Source organism: Rhipicephalus sanguineus, chromosome 1 (assembly GCF_013339695.2).
Source record: "Rhipicephalus sanguineus isolate Rsan-2018 chromosome 1, BIME_Rsan_1.4, whole genome shotgun sequence".
Lineage (NCBI taxonomy): Eukaryota > Metazoa > Arthropoda > Arachnida > Ixodida > Ixodidae > Rhipicephalus > Rhipicephalus sanguineus.
This window is the reverse complement of record NC_051176.1, coordinates 31,062,873-31,082,212: the sequence shown is the minus strand read 5'-3', so window position 1 is coordinate 31,082,212 and position 19,340 is coordinate 31,062,873. Positions and strand designations below refer to the sequence as shown.

The 19,340-nt window shown below is 43.8% G+C and overlaps 1 protein-coding gene across 7 annotated transcripts in view; it reads left to right on the top strand.

Moving 5' to 3' along the window:
• LOC119390134 (uncharacterized) overlaps nt 1-19,340 on the top strand; it is a 282,319-nt gene that overhangs the window by 184,293 nt on the left and 78,686 nt on the right. For 6 of the 7 annotated variants that reach the window (XM_049413916.1, XM_049413922.1, XM_049413914.1 and 3 more), the window contains 2 exons: nt 6,184-6,315; nt 13,616-13,890. In XM_049413916.1, the coding sequence (XP_049269873.1) occupies nt 6,184-6,315; nt 13,616-13,890 (407 nt within the window). The remainder of the gene's footprint in view (nt 1-6,183; nt 6,316-13,615; nt 13,891-19,340) is intronic. The other variant, XM_049413925.1, reaches the window with a different exon arrangement.

Genomic DNA, 19,340 nt, shown 5'->3' with positions numbered 1-19,340 from the left:
TTTAAAGTGCGCCTTGCTTTGTAGAAACGAAAGTAGCTCGCTGTTCTTGTTCTTGTTTTGAGAACTTGTCGAAGTTAAATACAAAGCCTCCCATTACCGCAAATGTTATAGAGCACAAAGTATATTTCAGGCACAGAGGACCAACTATTAAACCCTGTATTTTATTAACTGCCCATGAACCAGGATCCTAACGATCCTCTCCATGAAGCCCAACAGCAGGCACTTCACCACGCAGCGAAGGCCTAAGTTATGCTGAAAGCACGAATGCCATCAGAATAGTTCATCTGGACCGTCAACAGAACGCATGGAAAATTTACACAGCTTCTGCTTCTAGTACTCGAAATAAAGTGTCAGGGAAAGTCATATTCATTTGCAAATATAACGTGGATTCTGGGAAAATGTTAGGTGACCTGAGGTCATGGGACTAAGGAAACTTAGGGCTGTCCGCAGTAAAATGAAGAGCAGTTACTTGATGTCGTCTTTTGTGGTATTCTGAGCAAACATGCATGTACTATTTGTGCATAAATCTATTCTGTAAAACATGTGGTACAACGGCTTAGAGACAAATATTTGTTCTTGAAAATGTGTGCTTGGTAACTGCTGCAAAGGTTGTTACGCTGCTCCAAAATGAGGCGCTAGCAGCTTCTTGGCTTCGGTCGATCACATCACTGCATGTGGTAATTTATACAGTAGACTCTCGTTAAATCAAACCTGAAGGGACAAGGAAAATATGTTCTGTTTAACAGGGGTTCTGTTTACCGAGAGATGAATAGGGGTGCAGAATTCAAGTACGAAACCAATCATACTAGAGGCAGTTGTTTTATTTAAGCAGCAACTCCCTTTAAAGGGCCCCAAAACCACCCAGAGGTTGAAATTTAGTTGTGGTGTGACATTTGTGCACGAGTCTACAACGAAAACGTAGCCAGGAGAATTTTTCGAAACGGTGCCGTAATAGCGGAGTTGCACGCGTTTGATGATCAAAATGCTGCCATTGCTCGTTTCACTCTTTCCTTCGCTACCCTCCACTCGTCTGCTGGTCTCCTCTCCCAAAGTCGCTTAGCCCTCCTCGCCGAGCGCCCATCCCAATCTCACGTGACATACCGTCATTGCTGACGCGCTCTTCAAAACAGCGGGCACTTCCGGTTGCCGCGACTCCGTGAACTCCGTGCTTCTCGGCTAACCGCCGTTGTTGCCGTGCCGGCCTGTGCTCGTATGAATTGTGCCGGTATGGACCCTGTGTTGCGCGCACACCTTCAAAAGATCGCCAACATGATGGACCAGTATGGTGACACATGTCGCGTCTTTTCGTTTGTCCAGTCGGCGCTTTTGCATCCAAGCTCTGATGCGTGAAAGCTATCGCAAAACACTGTCGGATTCAGTCCGCGCAGCTTATCAGACCGCAAGGCGTGACTGTGCTGGTACGCTAGCGATTTGGCAGTTGCGTTACGGGCCGCAGTTGCCGATTCGCTAGTGCGCACATACGGGCAACACGACGAAGAACAGCAAGGAGCGCGGGCAGCTGCTTGCAGACTAACGGGAAGTCGTAGGTTCTTGTTCGACCAATCTGCATACCGCATCACAGATTCAACACGCTGACGTCACACACGTCACTAGGCAGACCGGAAGGGCCCGGAGAGGAGAAGAAATTGTTTCTTGGGAATTTGTGGCGCGCCCGCAGCTTGTAGCGCTGCCACGTGTGGCATCGTTGATCGTGACGGCATTCTGCACAAGATGCGCATGTTTACCTGAAATGTTTGAAACAATATCAGAGGTGGTTTAGGGGCCCTTTAAGAGATCTCCGTTTACTGAGAGTCTACTGTCCATCTGTTTGTTTGTTTTGAATAGTTCAAAATTTCCCAACTTTTAAATTCGTGCCAAAGCGAATTAAAAAAAACTGTAATGTTCATTCGAATACAGTCGCTGACCGTTTATTCGGACTCAGTGAGAACCGCCGAAAAGTCCTAATAATCGGGAGTCCAAAAAAAAAGGATTCACCAGAAAAAAGCACTTTTATTGGCCCAGCGGCAGGAAAAAAACTTGTCAGTGCGCGTCTGTGCACATGTACGCTTACGCGCGACCAAGTCGGCCTGTATTTAAACCAATGTTTGGCCACCCCCGTGGGTCAGCATTAGCACTGCAACGGCCTACGCTGAATCCGCATTTGATGGCTGTGCTGTGGGTGGTGGGTCATCACGGCAGTCACCGTCCACATGCGCTGGCTTGAGTAGCTGACAAATGATCTCATCACCCAAATCGGCGAAAACTCCCAAGCAACTTCCACCTGGTGAATAATCGCCGCTTTTTTCACCATCGTTAAGGCCTTGTAGTTGCCGCGTTTCTTTAGTTTCGACGGTGCATCGACGGAACACGTGGAATGAGCGGCGTCGGAGCAATTTCAGCAGATCAGGCATCGCACGCCAAGGAACAAACAAGGGAGCGAGACAAAGCTCGGGGCTCGGGACGCTGATCAGGCCTAGCCACAGAAACGTCTGACAACGCAAACCCTCACACGGCAAATGGAAACGACGTTGGGCTAGTTGATGTTGCAGCGCTTCTGTTGTCGTACTCTCTTTGTCTGAATTAGGATCCGTGCCGTACTCGTATACGCTGTCATTCACCTCAAACGCCACACCGAGCTGATTCCAATCTTGGCTTGGTTTGGCCTGTTGTTCGGCCGTGGTAGCCGTTAATGGTTACTTGACTGGCTAAAGCCAAAAGGCAACCGTTACATGTAGCCAACAAACATAGCCTTCGAGATTGGTAATTTCTGCGTGGATTTTTGACACTGGCAAGATCTCCAGTTATAGCCAGTGCAACATTTCAGTGCTGGCAACCTAGCAAAAATATTGTAAACATTGCTGACAGCTTGTCATGGCGTTCAACGTTGCACTCGATCAGCCAGCTTAAGTCCGAAAAATTGAACGGCGGACTGTGGGGCGTCCGAATTTTCGGTTGTGAGTTTACATTACTTCAATGGGACGAGTGGCGGTGCCGCGAAGGTGTCCGAATAAACAGTCGGCGACTGTATTCGAAATGTTCAAATATTCGCTCATGCTTAGACCAAGGAAATAAACTGAAACTTCTGCTGGTTCTAGTCGTAAAATGGCTGAGAATCCACATGCATTTTGCAAAACGCGTGCCACGTAACAGAAAACAGCTGCTTAACCCTTTTAGGGTTGAATTTTTTCAGGAAATGCAGTCGAAAAATGTGTAATTTCTTTATTGCTGAAATAAATTATTCAGACTATTCTATTTAAGAATAAAATTGTCTAAAAATTTTTTTGCCTGACCGTAAAGTGACAAAAAAATCATTTTTGTTGTTACATACACATGGTTTATTCGTAGTAACATCAAGCAAAATCCTTAAGAAAACACATACGATTTTTTATAAATAAAAATTATGCATTGTATTAAACATAGCTCACAGACATACAAAAATAAGTGCACTAAGTACTTTTCCGGTAATAAATGTTCGTGCTCCCCAAAACAAGAAACGCAACCATGGCAGCATCGTTTGTGTAAATTTAGCGCCACACGGAAAGAGATGTAATCGCACCCCGGGGAGCAATGAACGAGAGAGGGACAAGCGGTCACCCTTTGAGAGATTAGAAACCAGACAGCCATCAGCCTTGTGGGCGCGAGAAGCGATAACCACCTGAAGGACGAAACCGAAACCAGCCACACCGCGTGTGTGCGTTCAAAGCCGGTGCACCGCTTTGGGAAGCAAAAAAAAACAACAGAGAGGCGTCGGCGCATGAAAAAAATTCCATGTATTCCCGAAGTGTGGCAGCACATGCCAAGCAAGAGAAATGATCGAAAAAGGCGTGCGTTTTAAACATACAGGCTATGCCGTACATGTACGACAAAAACCCTTTGGTGCCTGTTAAGTGATGCCGTACATGTACGGCGAAAAGCAGTATTATTTGCGGAAGTGATTGAGGGTCAAGAGGGAGATGGAGGGCAGGCGTGCAAGCGCCTTAATGTATCGTATTGCATGCCACTCGTACCTTGTTTAACACAATGAGCTCTCACTTACCTTGCAAGCAATCTCGGTGGTTCAGGAAATGGATGTCACTGAAAAGGGTAGTCTCTTAAGCGATCTCAAGGGACAAAGGACTTGTTGGGGGTTATTGCTGTGCTCGCTCTCCATGACTGAGAAGTCGGAAGAAGCTGTTTCTCACTGACTGAAGAAAAAGATAAATTTTCATCAATAGCAATCGGAACTAACGGTTGGTTTTACCACAAATAAGAGCTTTTTTTGGCAAGTGCTCTGCTGCTTCATGTTATTAAAGGGACACTAAAGGCAAATAACAATTTATGTCAGAGTGAAAGCCCAATGTATGACAACTTCTAAAACGGCAATATTATCAACAGCAGTGCCCTACTTACCGAGAAATTAAGCTAAATGTATCATATGATGAGCGCCACGAGTGGGACATTTTCGAAGTGATCCCGATGACGTAGGGAAGTCGGCCTACAATAAATCACTAGTAATCAAACTAGCAGCAGTAAAAAAAGAACATTCCGAGCATCAAAAGACGCAATAAAATGCTGTTTGTTCGTTTCCGCTTGATTCATGGAAAACAAAACCTCCGTGGCGTTGCCATGGGGAACGGCGCGCGTGGTTCAAAGGTTTCGTTTTCGCCGAACTGTGCCTCGCCCGTCTCAGTGGTAGTTTCGGGATCGCGTACTGCCGTGCGTGTTTTGCGCGCTCGTGAAAGTCACTCTGACAGAAAGTTCGACAAAATGCCGCATGCGTGTGATATTGCCGGATGCCCGAATGGTGCACAACGCCAGTGCTGCAGCAAGGAAACCGGTGTGTCTTTTCACTGGGTGCCGCGGAATGAACCCTTACGCTCGAAGTGGCTTAGTGTCATGCCATTGCGCCAGTGTGCTAAACAGTCAAAACCTCTGCGTGTGTGCTCGCTGCACTTTCGTACTGAGGATTACGAGACCAACCGCAACTTGGTGACGGCTTTGAATGTGCCCATCCGAGCAAGTCTTTGCCGCAGCGCCGTTGTTGCTACTGTGGGTCCCGCTACTTCCGCTCGGCTGCTACTAGTGTCGGCGGCCGCGCAGTAAAAGCGGGCAACGTTGGGCACGGCAGCAGTGACGTATGAGAGTCGTATTTTCAGGCGGGAGATTTGAAGCGCGCTAACGCGATGCGGACCACTAAAACGTGATTTTATTTCAAAATAAGCACTTCCTTGGCACAAAAGCAGCACTACGAGGTTTTTGGACCGCTATTTCAACAATCAACGTCGACTTAATATTTGCCTTTAGTGTCCCTTTAAGTAGCAGATCAATTTTCCTTTAGCTGCTTGCAGTTGCCTGACACTTGGCTACCAACTCCATTAAGTAATGTGGTTGTTCTATAATAAAACTGAGTTAGAATTAGTACTTCCATTGAATCAATGCATAGTGGTGGCCGAAATTTGGGACGCCATACAGGATCTTGTTCACTTTTCTGGCATCATGCGCACGCGCGATGTCGCAAAATAGAAGTTGTAATACCAGGGAAAAGTTTTTACCCGATTATTGTACACTTTGTATGCAGCTGTGCCATCTGGGAAAAGGGAAAAGGAATTGTGTGACCACAGCAGGCTCTGAAGAACGGCTGTTATCTGCAACTGCAATGGTGCATCATTGACGGGTGATGCCGGTTCATGGATGCACTGTTGTTGCTCTTTGATCAGTTATTGGGAAAAGAAACATATCAAGTGCTATGCTAACTTGTGGCCTTATGGGAATCAAATGAGAACATGGCTGTCAAAATGTCGAGCAAGAAAAATGCAACAAATTGGAGTGCATCAGTGAAGCCCTCCTACTCCAGTATTTATTTGGAATTTTGTTGTAATTGAAATTTTGTTTTCTCGCCGATATTGGGATGGACACATGTAACGAATGCTGAGGTAATGAAAAATGACATCATGTAGCTTGCCTCTTCATCATAACTAGGTTCAACTGGAGTTGTATGTCATCAACAAGCAGTGGGTCACCACAGGTAGCACGTACAATTTTTGGTCAGATGACAACGCAGGCTTGCAGCCAGTGGTAATAAATAATCAGTGATGCTGAAAGATGTTTCTTCGTGCAATGTAGACCAACCCGTCTTTCATCTAACTGTCATATGTTTAGTGTGCCTGCCATATTTACATTTTTGTTCCCCTGTGTCTGTTGCAGGCAGCACTGGATTTTCAATGTACGATAGCGGCATGTCTGTTCTCCAGAAGTCAGGGATCACTAACAACTCATACCTGGACACCTCTGCATGTGGTGACAGTGTGCAGGTGGTCTCTCCTTCGGCTGAGCAATGTGAGCAGAGTAGTGCTCTTGCTTGTTTAGTAGTTTAAAAAGCAGCTGCCTCGGAGCGTGCGCGCTCAGAATGCATGCCTTATGTCTCCAGAATGGCTGACTAGGCTAGATGCAGGTGCATACAAACCATTTGTATGGCTCAAATACTGTATTTACCCGCATAATTGGCGCCCTCGCATAATTTGTGCACCCCTAGTATTTAGCCAGCTTTACTAAAAAAAAAATATATATTTACTCTCATATTTTGTGCTCCCCATGTCCCGCCTGAGCCAGCTCGCTGGCGTGCGCGCATGGAGAGACTTTGGACAGCCGCGCCGCTGAGGGCGGGTGACAGCAGCCGCGATGAGGATTTCCAGTCAGACTTCTCGACCAGTGATTCTGACTAGATTGTGCATGAATGGATCTGGCTGGTTCAAGTACCTGCTAATTCTGTTAAATAAACAAGTGCCCTTCATTTCTGCTATAATTTATTTTCTTTTTTTTAATGTATATACCGCGCCTGTTAGTATTACATATTGCATGTTATTTCAGATGTGTTCGCAAAATCTCCGCGTAATTTGCGCACCCCCTCTTCGGAGCTCGAAATTCACAAAAAAAAGTGCGCAAATTATGCGAGTAAATACGGTAATTTGCGAGAACGTTATCAGAGTTGCAGTTTAATTTTGGAGTTGCGACGGTATCTAGAATAACTACAGAGTAAGTTGATATTTGATTTTTAAGCTGTATGAAGGTGTCTTTGAAGTATTTCGAAGTTTTGAATGTCTAGAAGAGAAAGTGCCATGCATTAAAAAAATACTGCAAACAGTGGCACTCACATCAAGAAAACAGCATAGTAGGCGTACATTTTTCAGACATTAAAGGGATACTGAACAAAAATTTGGAAAATCTACGAAAACACTTACATTCGACTCGGACGACACGACTGTTCCTATAAACAGCGTTTATTTCATGTAATTTCGAGCAGTTGGCCGTATTTTTAGTGGATTGTGAGAGCGCGGCGGCTGCACGCCAGTGCACTTGTCGACGGCCGTGATGAAGCCGTTTTGGACGGGTGTGGCTGATCCACTTGAGATAATATCTCCCCCAACGTGTTTCGAATGCGACACGCTTGTTTCCAAGCTAGTTCGTCTTGTCACTTCACAGATGACAGCACCTGATTGGGAATTTCTTTTATTTCAACCGCTATTTCACTTTTTTTTGTGGCTTGTGTTTAGAAAATTTTGTCCAGTGAAGACCACGCCTGCGTTGCTCATGCCTTGCTGCGGAAAAGCACCTTTCATCATCTTACAGCTCTTCAGGTGCTAATTATTCAGATAACGAAGTTCGTTTTGATGACTTGGTGTGTTATAATCGCCAGTTTCCTGACGATGACATTATTATTTCGCGAATTGTGAACGACACTAGTGGGCCATGGGACAATAAACTTTGTTATGCTAATTTGACTTAATATACGCTTCAGTTTTTTATCACCAATCAAACCATGCTTTTTCGAAGCAAAATATTCTATATCAAGTTAAAAAAAAAAACGTTTTAGACAGAAAAACTCAAAAAAAGAAAAAAACAGTTAAGGAGTTAAAGGGGCCCTGCCACACTTTTTGAGCATGGTCAGAAAACGCTGCCAATTGGTAGTCAAGGCTCTCGAGAACACGCGAGCCAAACATTATGGGCGGTATGCGGCCTAGAATTTACAAATAATTCTCAGTCAGCTAGAAATCGCTCCCTCTTCTCGCTACAAATGATGCCATGTACCAAATTACTGCGCCATATACCCAAATCCACGGCCATTGACTGATTTCAGCATCCTGAGCAGCAATAGTTACTGTGGCCGCCACAGGATGCCGCCACGTGCCCGCGCTTGCGTTGACACTGAAAGTAAGCTGCGCGTTCGAAGAAAAAAAGAAAAGAAAGTGCTCAAGGTCATGATGCGCACTGACGAAGGGACGCATAATCTTGCCCCCTTGTCATCCCCCTTCCTGTGTAGCTTTCAGCGCGCTCGCTTGTACGAGAGGAGAGAGAAAGTGCTTGAAGCAGGTGACAAATCCCTGTAACTCCACTCGTACTTGACGTATCCTAAAAATTTTTGCAGCAGCCGATTCGTGAGGCAATGTCTTTTAATGAAGCCACTCAACGATTCCGTGAAGTAGTGTTGCAGGGCCCCTTTAAGAACTGCAAATAATGCCCGCTATGCTTTCCTTGGCTTCCTACAGTTAAAATCAAGGGAACTTGTGGCACAGGAGACTTGAATGGCGACAGTGTTGTTAAAATATGCAGTGTTTGTAAACATTCTGCGCCACTTGGCTCATGTCTGAAGATTGATTTAGGCTTTGTACGAGGCCCGATTTCTTTATTACATTGATTACATAGAGACAAAAGAAAGGAAACGAAAGAAAAAAAGAAGAATAATTGTCTGAAACTCATGCTTATAAAGAATCAGTTGGCAGCTGTGTTCTTTGCATTCTTCTCGCCTCGCACTTTTGCAACTTCCTGTTTTCTTTGCCCTGGTGGTGTTTGTCACATAGATTTTTCGCATCATCCTGTTAGGAAAGTCTGCACAACTTCATTAGCGTCTTGAATGGGCTGGTTGGTACGTACTGATTTTGAACGAGGAAACAGCGCTAGAAAAAGATGAAGATCTGAGAGAACACAAGCATGGCGCTGTTGCGATCCTGAAGCATCTCTTTGGAAAGAAAACACAATATGAATAATTGAGAAAGATGCAAATAAAATAAATAATAAAAATCTTCGAGTGAGAGTCGAACCCCGGCCGTCTGCGTGGCAAGCAGGTGTTCTACCACAGTGCTACGCTATTTCTTGAAACTGCTTTGGAAAGAAAACACAATATGAATAATCGAGAAAGATGCAAATAAAATAAATAATAAAAATCTTCGAATGAGAGTTGAACCCAGGCTGTCTGCGTGGCAAGCAGGTGCTCTACCACAGAGCCACGCTATTTCTTGAAACTGCTTCAGAAAAAACACTGTATGAATGTCATGTAGTGGAAGGAGTCTCTTAACGCATGTAATATTGCGGGGCTGAAGCATTGAATCGCCTCAGGCGTGAAAACATGTGAATTGCGCAACGAATTGGTGTTTAAAAGGCCCACCTGCTACAGAGCGCTTATATTTAATGATCAGCTGCAAAAGCATCAACAAAGTGAGCAGCTGCATAGGTTTGCATGTTAAGTGCTACCCTCCTTTTTTAGCGCTCCTTTTCCTTCTCAACTTATGTGCCGAGATAGCCGAGTGGTTGGATTCACTGGACATCAGTGGTAAATGTAAATACGGGAGCAGTGATGGTAATCTTCCAGCATGAAGCAGTGGCTGTCAACGTGTGGACCCTAGCGTCGATAAAATAATGAGAGCCCTCTGATAAGCCTGCCTATGCGTTGCTGTCACTCCGCTCGCCGGTTGCCTTGCACAGGCACATGATGTCGTGGATGTGCCACCACTCGCTAGGTCTGCAGTCGCAACAGAGGAAGAGTGATTCACGATGCCGCAGAAAAGAAACCTCGAGATAATGTGGTGCACGCTGTAACGCAGGCAGGCGACACTCGCTGTTGTCGGAAATTCCCAAGTGTAGTAGCAAATTGTGATGGTGCATTTTCTTTCTGTTGCTGCTTTTTAAATACAATAAATCATAAAGTGTTCCAGCAATTATGAATATTTGTTTACAATCAAGTTGGAAAAATTACCTGTGATGTTAATGGGACAGCCAATAGGATCGATCGCCTGTTCAACTTTGCTCACCCATGAAATGTGCCACGTGCAGTAGCAGCTTAAAACTCTCTTGGCAGTGCTGCTGCGGTCTGGTCTGTAGTGATATTCATATTTTAAACCTGATAAATTACGCACTTTAAGCAGGGCACTAAAATTATTCTGCTAATAAGCCAAAGGACTTGAGCCAGCGACTCAACGCATTTGTAGAAAATCATCAAAACTGTTTTAGGATCCCATTAATGGGTACTGTATGTTACCAAGAGTAATTTTCTCTGTGTGCCTTCTGTGTCACCCCTGACCATGCCCCTGAAATACACACTCATAATTTAAGAGGAGATGCGGGTCTTTTTTTTATTTCTTTTATTAGCTGGGTGAACCAAACGAACTTTAACAAACTTATCCCATTTTTTCTGCAGATTCCAAATCTCTAATTAGATTTTTGGTAGCTGCATTAGTACAAAAGATGTGCAATCTCTAAAAGCATATTTCTTACGGGAATTTTTGGCAACTTTGCTTTGTCAAACACAGAAACAAAGTATGTGGCAAGGCTGCCAGAGAGCTGGTTTAGCCGGTGATGCTAATCCAATTGTCTTCAAAAAATTTTGAATGCAAAATAAATAGACGTAAATGTCAGTGAAATTTTTTTGCTGCATAGTATTTCTGATAATCGAGAATTATAATTTGGTGAACAACATTATAAGAAAATAAATAGCATCACCGGCTAGACCAGCTTCCTGGCAATATTGCCATATACTTTGTTTTTGTGTTTGACAAAGCAAAGTTGCCAAAAATCCCCGTAAGAAATATGCTTAAATATGTGTTAGAAATTGCATATCTTTTGTTCTAATGCGGCTATTAAAAATCTACTTAGAGATTTTGAATCTGCAGAAAAAGCTGAATAAGTGTATTAAATTTCATGCCATTCACCCAACTTTTAAAAAACCATTTTTTAAGACCCACGTCTCCCCTTAAGGAAATGGAGAGGGTGTGGTGTACATAACAAGTGGTTGTGAACTTTAAAACCCTGTTAACCACACATTATTACTTACTGTATTATGAGAAGATAATATTTGTGAACAGTATTCTACAGCGAAAGCTGTCATGAGATCACAACAGCCAATTTGGTGGCGCAGTTGTCTGCCGCCGCCGCCGCCGCCACCGCCACCGGTGTCCATAAGTACCGTCTCGCACAATGAGAAAAAAAAATCCAGGATCAAGCATAATTCAAACCCAGGCCCTATGCGTGGCAGTCGAGTATTCTACCACAGAGCCACACCGGTGCTTGAAACTCCTCCGCAAAAAGATTTTATACAGACATCATGTCAGGCAAGGAACCGCATTAATAGAAGTAACATAGTGTGGTAGAAAAGTAATATAACACCAGTCATCATACAATGTGAATTAATATTTCGGAATACAGGTATCGAAATACATGTGCTGGAAGCCTAAAATGCAGATACTGAGATACATTTGTGTTTGACGTAGCAGAATATTTGGGAGATACTTTTGTGACAAGACGGTAAAAGTATACCGGAATACAGATACAAGAATAGAGATACTTGAATAGTTCTTTATTTCGGAGATGCTGATGCTCTGCAAAGACATTTATTAAGTACAGCATAATATCATGAATAATGTTGCAGCACATTGAAACATGCATATCGCTCGAAGAACTAGAAAACACCAGTGAATGAAGAAAAAATGCACATTTATTTGGCACACAAGGTCTGTTTGGGCAAGAAGATTGTTGCATTAATTGCTGTTGAGAAGGTAGCCTCCCAAATAGGCTACCTTCTAGACAGCGTCGATTCGGCCTCAACAAAGACTCGCGAACAAGAAAAGACTACTGCTGCAGATGGGTGCAAGTTCGTGGTATAATGAATAAATACTGTCTTGATGGCCGGGAAGTCCTGCAGCATGGCGATGTCTCTTGTCGGGACATTTAGGTACCCAAACCGTTCTGCTTTCATGTGCACCGTCCTGTACGTGTGGGGAACCCTTTGCCGCCCTCCCTGTTTCTCCGGCTGGCAGCGCAACTTTGCTTGGTTTAGAACAAAGAGCCTTCCTTTCCCAATTTGAGAACACGTCAGCTCTTTTCCGTAGGAAAAAAAGTCACAAGATACACCAGTCCTGCACAGTATCACGATGCAATCGATACATCATAAAAATGTTTCACTACTGAGATACATTTTTCAGATGTATTGCTAGGCAGAAATACAGATACTCAAAAGTATCTCTACGATGCTATTGCAATACTCTAGTATCATTATACTGCCCAGCCCTGCTACTTATTAACATAACTAGGGATGCGGCAGTGTGCGGGCAACAAAACTTTTCTACCACCCGCATCACCCTCGCCATTATTAAGTTTTTAAATATGGTGGCCACGGCTGTAACCTGCTCCTGCTATTTATTGACTTGTGCCCTCACAGTACCCGAAAGCATAGCCTTTGAGATAAGCAGCTGTTACTCATCACTGGGGTGTCAGTTTGTACACCATATAGGCTAACTTGAACAAGACGTTTTTTTCAATAATTGAATAAAAAGTGTACAGCTAGCCATTTTGTGCTGTCTTACAGTGAATGCAATGCAATGATCTTTTTATTATGAAGGGTTGAGTACTAGTGATAGAATTGAACTGTGGATGGATGAGCTATGTCATCGAGTTAGTACTAAAATGTCCATTTTATGTCCTACTTTTAAAGGACCTCTGACAGCAAAATTTTTGTGACCTTTTTTACTCTAATTTGCACCTTTGTGTCGGGTAATCTCGAAACTGAATCGTAAATGGTCTAACATATCGTATAATTAATGCTAGCGTCGTTAACTGTGACCACTTTTGCGTCACATTGAAATGCCTGCCTAAAACCATAGGAAGCTAGTGCCCCACAGCGGGGGAGCGCCTAAGATCATGTGCACTCAAGATTTGGTGTCATTGAAAGTGCACTTTTCGAATCGGGGCCCAGTGTGTGGTAGAGAATTAAACGATGTGGGCGCTTCATTATGTTAACCCCCTTCAGGAAAAAATAAAAGCGTTCCTGGCCTCAGCAGCCAGACTACCTTGAGAGCAGCCCGACAACAGAGCAAGAGGGGTGAGGAACAAGGGCCCTCGCCGGGTGTGTGCACCCCGCAAATATTTTGTGACATCGACAATACTCGCTGTACTTGGGGGACGTCACGTGGGGCCTCGATCCACATCATACCAGTGGCGATGTCGCGAGGTGCTGCTAACTAGGGCGAGCACTCATGCTTACTTTAAAACCACATTAAAATATCTTAAAGCTAACGTCCGTCACTAATAATCGGTCAGAAGTGCCCTCATATACAGGACATTCAAACAACTCAAACACCTTGAAATTTCAATTTTGGTGTCAGCGGATAAATGATTTGCCTTTAGTATCTCTTTAAAGGTAAATTGTTGTCAAGGTGTTTACTAAGGGCAAGCTTTTTAAGAAATTTGTACTATTTTCTCCTCCTCCACTTAGTTTCTATTTTTCATTTGCTGCGTGATTTTTACGTACGTTAAAGTCCATGAGCTGGCAGGCATGCCCTGTTGAATATATGTGTGGAATTTTTTTTTCCAGGGACATCACTGCCACAGGCCACTCATGACTATTCTCAGCACCTTTCTCCAATGTCTGCTGACAGTGGCTGGAACACAGTGCCTCAGCTCTCAACAGCTGCACAGCCTCCTTCGGCCGAGTACAACTTTGTGAGCACAAGTCCACCTCCCCTGCCTGCAGAGCCGGCTGCTGTGATGAATGGCATGTCACCACAGGCCGACGGGTCAGCATCTTCACCACCACCTGTCACCAGCCAGCCTGCCACATTCGACTACTACAAGGCCAGCACCTACTCGGTGAGTGTGAAGCCCCATAATGTGATAGATACTTAGCTGAGACTGTGCACCATGGAATGCACCGCTTACAAGCACAATAGCACTAGGAATGCTACTTAAAGAAGCAGCCAATCTACAGGGTTTTTTTTTTTAACAATACAGATATTTTATAAAAATCCTATGGCAGTAAAGCTCCTGTCATTTCTGCACATGAACTCCACGTCGAGGCGGAAATACTTTGCCGCAGTTAAAATGACACTGATGAATTTAATTAACAAAAACTTGCTAATTAACTTTTTGTTTATTGACTTCAGGGCAGGTGTTTATATTAGAAAGTTGTAGTGCATGCCAATTTATGGCATACCCATTTTTTAGAAATCATGAAAGTTGCACGTAATTAGAGATATTCATCATCGAATTTTAAGGCCGATACCAAAACTGACTGCGCCCGGCGCACAAAAACTGCAACCACTCTGTTACGTCAGACCAGAACTACACGTGACAAGGAAGTGACGAAATTTTAGTAAAGGCACGTCCTGGCCGTATCTTTTCGTGAAAAGTGGCAAGTCATCTCAGTTGCGCCAGCGGATCGCCTTATGTTTGCGTGTGGTAGTTGGTGCTTAATTGTTTCTTTCGAGCTGTGCACGAAAAAAAAACGTGATATCAATCTTTTCTTTCCCTCTGAAGCATAAAACTCGGGGGCAGCCACTGCGGCGCTTCTTCTTGCAGACAGGCAAAATAGTATTTCACGCCTGTTGATGGTTTAAGAAAGAAACAGATAAGCACCACACATTGCACTGAAAGAATAAGCTGTCTACTCGTGCACTTCGGAATGCTTGCAGATTTTCCTGAAGAGATTCTGCTTTGGCGTGCCTTGATCTAACTTTCGTCAGTTCCTTGTAGCGGGTAGTTCTGGTCTGACGTAACAGAGCGGTTGCGTTTCCTGTGCGGTGGGTGCGGTCAGTTTCGGTATCGGCTTTAAAATTCGATGATGACGTGCAACTTTGGCAATATCTAACAAATATGTATGCCATAAACAGGCACACACTACGACTTACTAATTCAATAATTAGAGTTAAATAATGAGTTCCTGTTAATTAGTCACCTCAGTGTCATTTTAGTTGTGGAAATGCATTTCTGCCTGGACATAGAATTCTTATAAAAAAATAAAAAATCTGTATTGTCTAAAAAAAAAATACCCTGTATTGCCTCTTCTTCAGGTGCTCATCCAGTTGACTGGTGTCAAGGCTCATTTAGTAAAAATGCACTAAGTCATTGTTCAGAAGTAAGCTTGACCTGGCCAACTTCTACAGATTTTTCTCACACAGCCTGCTCTGCGTACTTAAACTGGTTATGGCTTTCTGCTGCTGACCGCAATGTTGCAAGTTTTATTCTCGAGAAAATAGGCTTCCACGGACTTATTCCCAGGGAATGGTTCATTCTTAAAGGTAATATACACTTTAGCGGAGAAAGACTAAGTTTTCCTCAGTAAAATGTGAAATTCTTTGTGAAAGATGCATGGATATCTGTGTACCATTGACAATGCTCCACCGACACCTGTAGTACCAGCAGATTTTGGTGCCTGCCTGTTAAGATGGCTTTAACAATAGGCCTACCTGAATATCGCTTGAGAACCTCCAACACAGTTTCAAAAATACTGTTTCGCTTGAATATAACCATTTCACTTAAGTACTTGAAGCCACACGTGACTTCTTGTAGGGTTGAGAAACTGCAGTCAGAAACATGTCGGCAACAGGTAGTATGTGGTAAACACACCACCAGCTTTTTTTTTATGAATAAGGCAGGTTAAACTAAAAGGTTTTTGCAAATATTTCAAGAATGTCTGCAAATGTAAAAGAAATTCAACTGATTTGTGGAAGCAGTAGCTGTCTAAGACTTGTCAAAATGTTGGTTCCATTTTTATTACTTTTTAAACCGCTGCTCATCAAGGCAGTTGTGTAACTTTTATCTGTGTCCCCCAGTGTTTAAGTAGTGACGTTGAGAAAAGGACTTCAGGTTGTCTGAATTTTTTTTTCTTCTGCGGTGCAGATGATGGATCTTAAATCTCTACTGTGACATTTTAACAGATGCACTAGCCTGCTTTGCTTTGCATATAAATTTCATATGAAAGCATTACGTTTTGTTGAGACAAGGGAAGGGCAGTTATGGCTGCTATGGGGCATCATGTGTTGAGTATAATGGTGGTTAAGGGGCTTGAAGGTGGCCAAATATTTATCTAGGGCATGGAAGTATTTATTCTCAATTTGTATCTAACACTTACTGGCTTAACAACTCTTCTCAACTTCCTAGTTACCACTAAAATCCTAACTTGGCAAATAGTTGACACTCATAGCATGGCCTTTGCATCCATGCACTTATAGAGTAGCTGTATTAAATGAAATCTGAGTTAGCATAAAACACCTTTGGCCTGAAAGCCTGGGTGAAATGCATATTGTGGGCGGCACAAGTTGGATTTGGCTAGAACATACTGCTTTTTTTTCTTTGTTTTTTTTTCTCCTTTTAAAAGCCGACATTTACATGCTCCTTTCTTCCAGGTTGCACGAAATAATGAAATGACTCTGTTTCTGGCAATCACTTTTTAGAATTTATGCATAGTGATGTATTTAGTGAAGTGTACTGGAGCAAAGCAAAGAAAAAGCACATGCAATGTTTTTATATAGAATCCATTTGTTTGACGGGCTCCAAATGAAAGATTGATTAGGGAGATGCGGTAGGGACTGGTGCCCACCAAAGACGGGGCAGAGTGGTGTAGAAGAGTGAGGCTGTTCCTAAGGGGGTGTGGTGTAGGCGTACATGCGAGACTGATTAAGTGCCTTTGCAGCATTGGACGATAAATAGAAAGAAGGCACTACTGGGGACAGAAACAAAAAGAAAGCAACGAAAGGGCGGGATGTGTGGAGGTTGTGTTCAATTGGGTTAATGGGCTGGGCCGTCTCTCCCTCACTGCGCATATTGATTGGTGCTTTGGTCTGCAGGGGCGTCACAGGGAAAGGGGAGCGAGGGAAAGCACTGCACCTCGCCCCTTGCTGTGTTTCTTTCCATGCGGCTGGCATGGCCCTTGTGTTGCTCCATACGTTTTTCTTTCTAAGGTCGTTTGCGCCTTCTGTTCTATTTTGTCCGAGCTGTTTGAGCAGTTGAGGCCGGGCCTCGTATTAATAGGTGTAGAGTGGTGCTTTGCCTGTGCTGGGCGTTGGTGAATATGCCCTTGCTGTGTTTATGCGGCCAGGGGGTGTGGTCCCAGCATGCATCGTGGCACCTTCCTTGTCCCATTTTTCCCTCGTCGGGTCCTTGGCTTTCAGAGCTCAGTAGCGAAAAGAACTGCGTCTGGGACAAAGGCTTTTTCAACGTTATCTTATGTAGCCTTGCTTAGGGTGTTCTATAGGCTAGGAAAAGGTGCTCGGTGTGGCTAGTGGTGCAGTCGTGGGACAGGTTCGATTGAACAGTCCGCCCTGCCAACTTTGGAGGAGAAAAAGACACGGTGTGGAATGAACAGAGGCATTGCAACTGGGTGCCATTACGCCCTGAATGCGGCACAGGTTTGGCAGCCCGGAACGGAGATGCATTTGTGCAACTGACCTCGTGACATCTCGGCGAATGGCATAACTCATGATTCCAGTCTTCAACGCTCTGTCCTTTGTGGACTCCGTGACGTGACTGTCGGGTCCGCTGCTGCTGTCCCACGTGTCACCTCTACCTCCCTTGCATTTCTCTTCGTACACTGAATTTCCCTTGGTTACTAGTATTATTATTTTTTGCCTCCCTTGGTTTTTCTTTTTTTGTTGTTGTTGTTACCTCGACCCAAGCCTAACGGGCGACATTTTCTTTGAGCGTGGCACAACACCTCAAGAAGCGACGCGCAGCAGCAGCACACAAGCACGTTAAAGTCATCGCCGTCCTACGTGCGCCCTGTTTTGCGGCTGGCATCTGCGCTACCCCAATTTTCGGTAGGTGGCACCTTCTCTTTCATTTCCTTTTTCTTTTTCTTTTGCTCGGCCACTGATTTTTATTTGTGCTTTTGACTGTGCTGGCTTCTGTATGCCTCCTTAGTGTTTTTTATTTATTTTTTTCCCCCCAGCCTTGTTTGACAAGCTGCTGCATGCATTTATTGCCATCTCTGCAATATTAAAGTGGCAGAATGCTGGGGAGTTTGGTCATGTATACGAGTTAACAAACTTATATACAGTAATCCCTCATTATAACGAAGTCAGCGGGATGGCGGAAAAAAAAATGGCTATAAGCGGTATTTCGATATAACCGACCACTCAAGAAAAGCTAAAGCAGCCAAGCTTTAATTGTGCTACAACTGCGAGGAAGTCAAAACACAATGTATTCAGGGAAGCAAAACTTTATTCAGATGCAAGAAAAGCACTCTGAATTACACACTCACATGGTCAATCACACAGCGCACCTCATGGAATACTATGGCACAAGTCTGCCTGTGGTCTTTTGGTCACTTATTGGCATCCCAAGAGACCGCGGTTTCTTGATGTCGCAAAGCACCTGGAAAATTTTATTTTCGTGTCAACTTTATTACGGGGGACGCCAGTGATGTAATTATGACCGAGGTTAACAGTTAGGGCGTGCTGCATCATGGAATTTGACAGCTCCCGTTCACTCTGCAGTACGTAAGCAGCTGGGAGCACTGGGCACCCAATGCACGGTGGTCGTGGGTTTGGTACTTGTGTGGCTGTGCCTGCATTAATTTGACACTGTATGCGCAAAGGGTTCTAAGCGGGTCAAGCTCTTCAAGTAACGTGGCTTAATATGTATGCGTTTAGGTGGGCACTGAAACAAATTTTTGAATAAAGCGATATTTCAAGTAAAGCGATTTTGTTATAACGAGGGATTACTGTACTTGCTGTTTGTAGGATGCAAACTTCAGTGAACACTTTGTATGTACTCTGGTAGCCTGTTCATTGTCTTAGCGCAAAGGCGTTATTAAAAAAAAAATTTTTTTTCGTGTCTCTAAGAGCAAGAACTATGGGCAAGATAAATGTAAGCATTTAGGGCTTCTCTCAAGCTATCAGTGTTCAGCAAGCGTAATATTTAGGCCAAGTGAACAGGCTCACTAATACGAAACCTGGCGTGCAAAACTGTGTAGGCAACCAGCAACATTTTTTTATGGTAAGCTGCTGTGCCTTTGCAGTTCGTATAAACTTGGGCATTATTCTGGAGTTATAAACTGATAATAAATTCAGAGTTCTGATCTGAGCTGAAATGATCGGTTATCAATGAGCTAGTATTAGCAAGGACTGATGTAGTAGCTGCAAACTTTTTGAATTGATTGCTGCACCAATGACCACAACATTGTTTCTGCTCTGAGCTGTTCAAGCCTGCTTGTCTTTTGATAACTTTTTTTGCCAACTGTCCTAAAAGGGAGACTAGTTGGGAAAAAAAAATTATTACAGACAAAAGGGATAAGGACAAATGCAGTATACTCACGTACACCA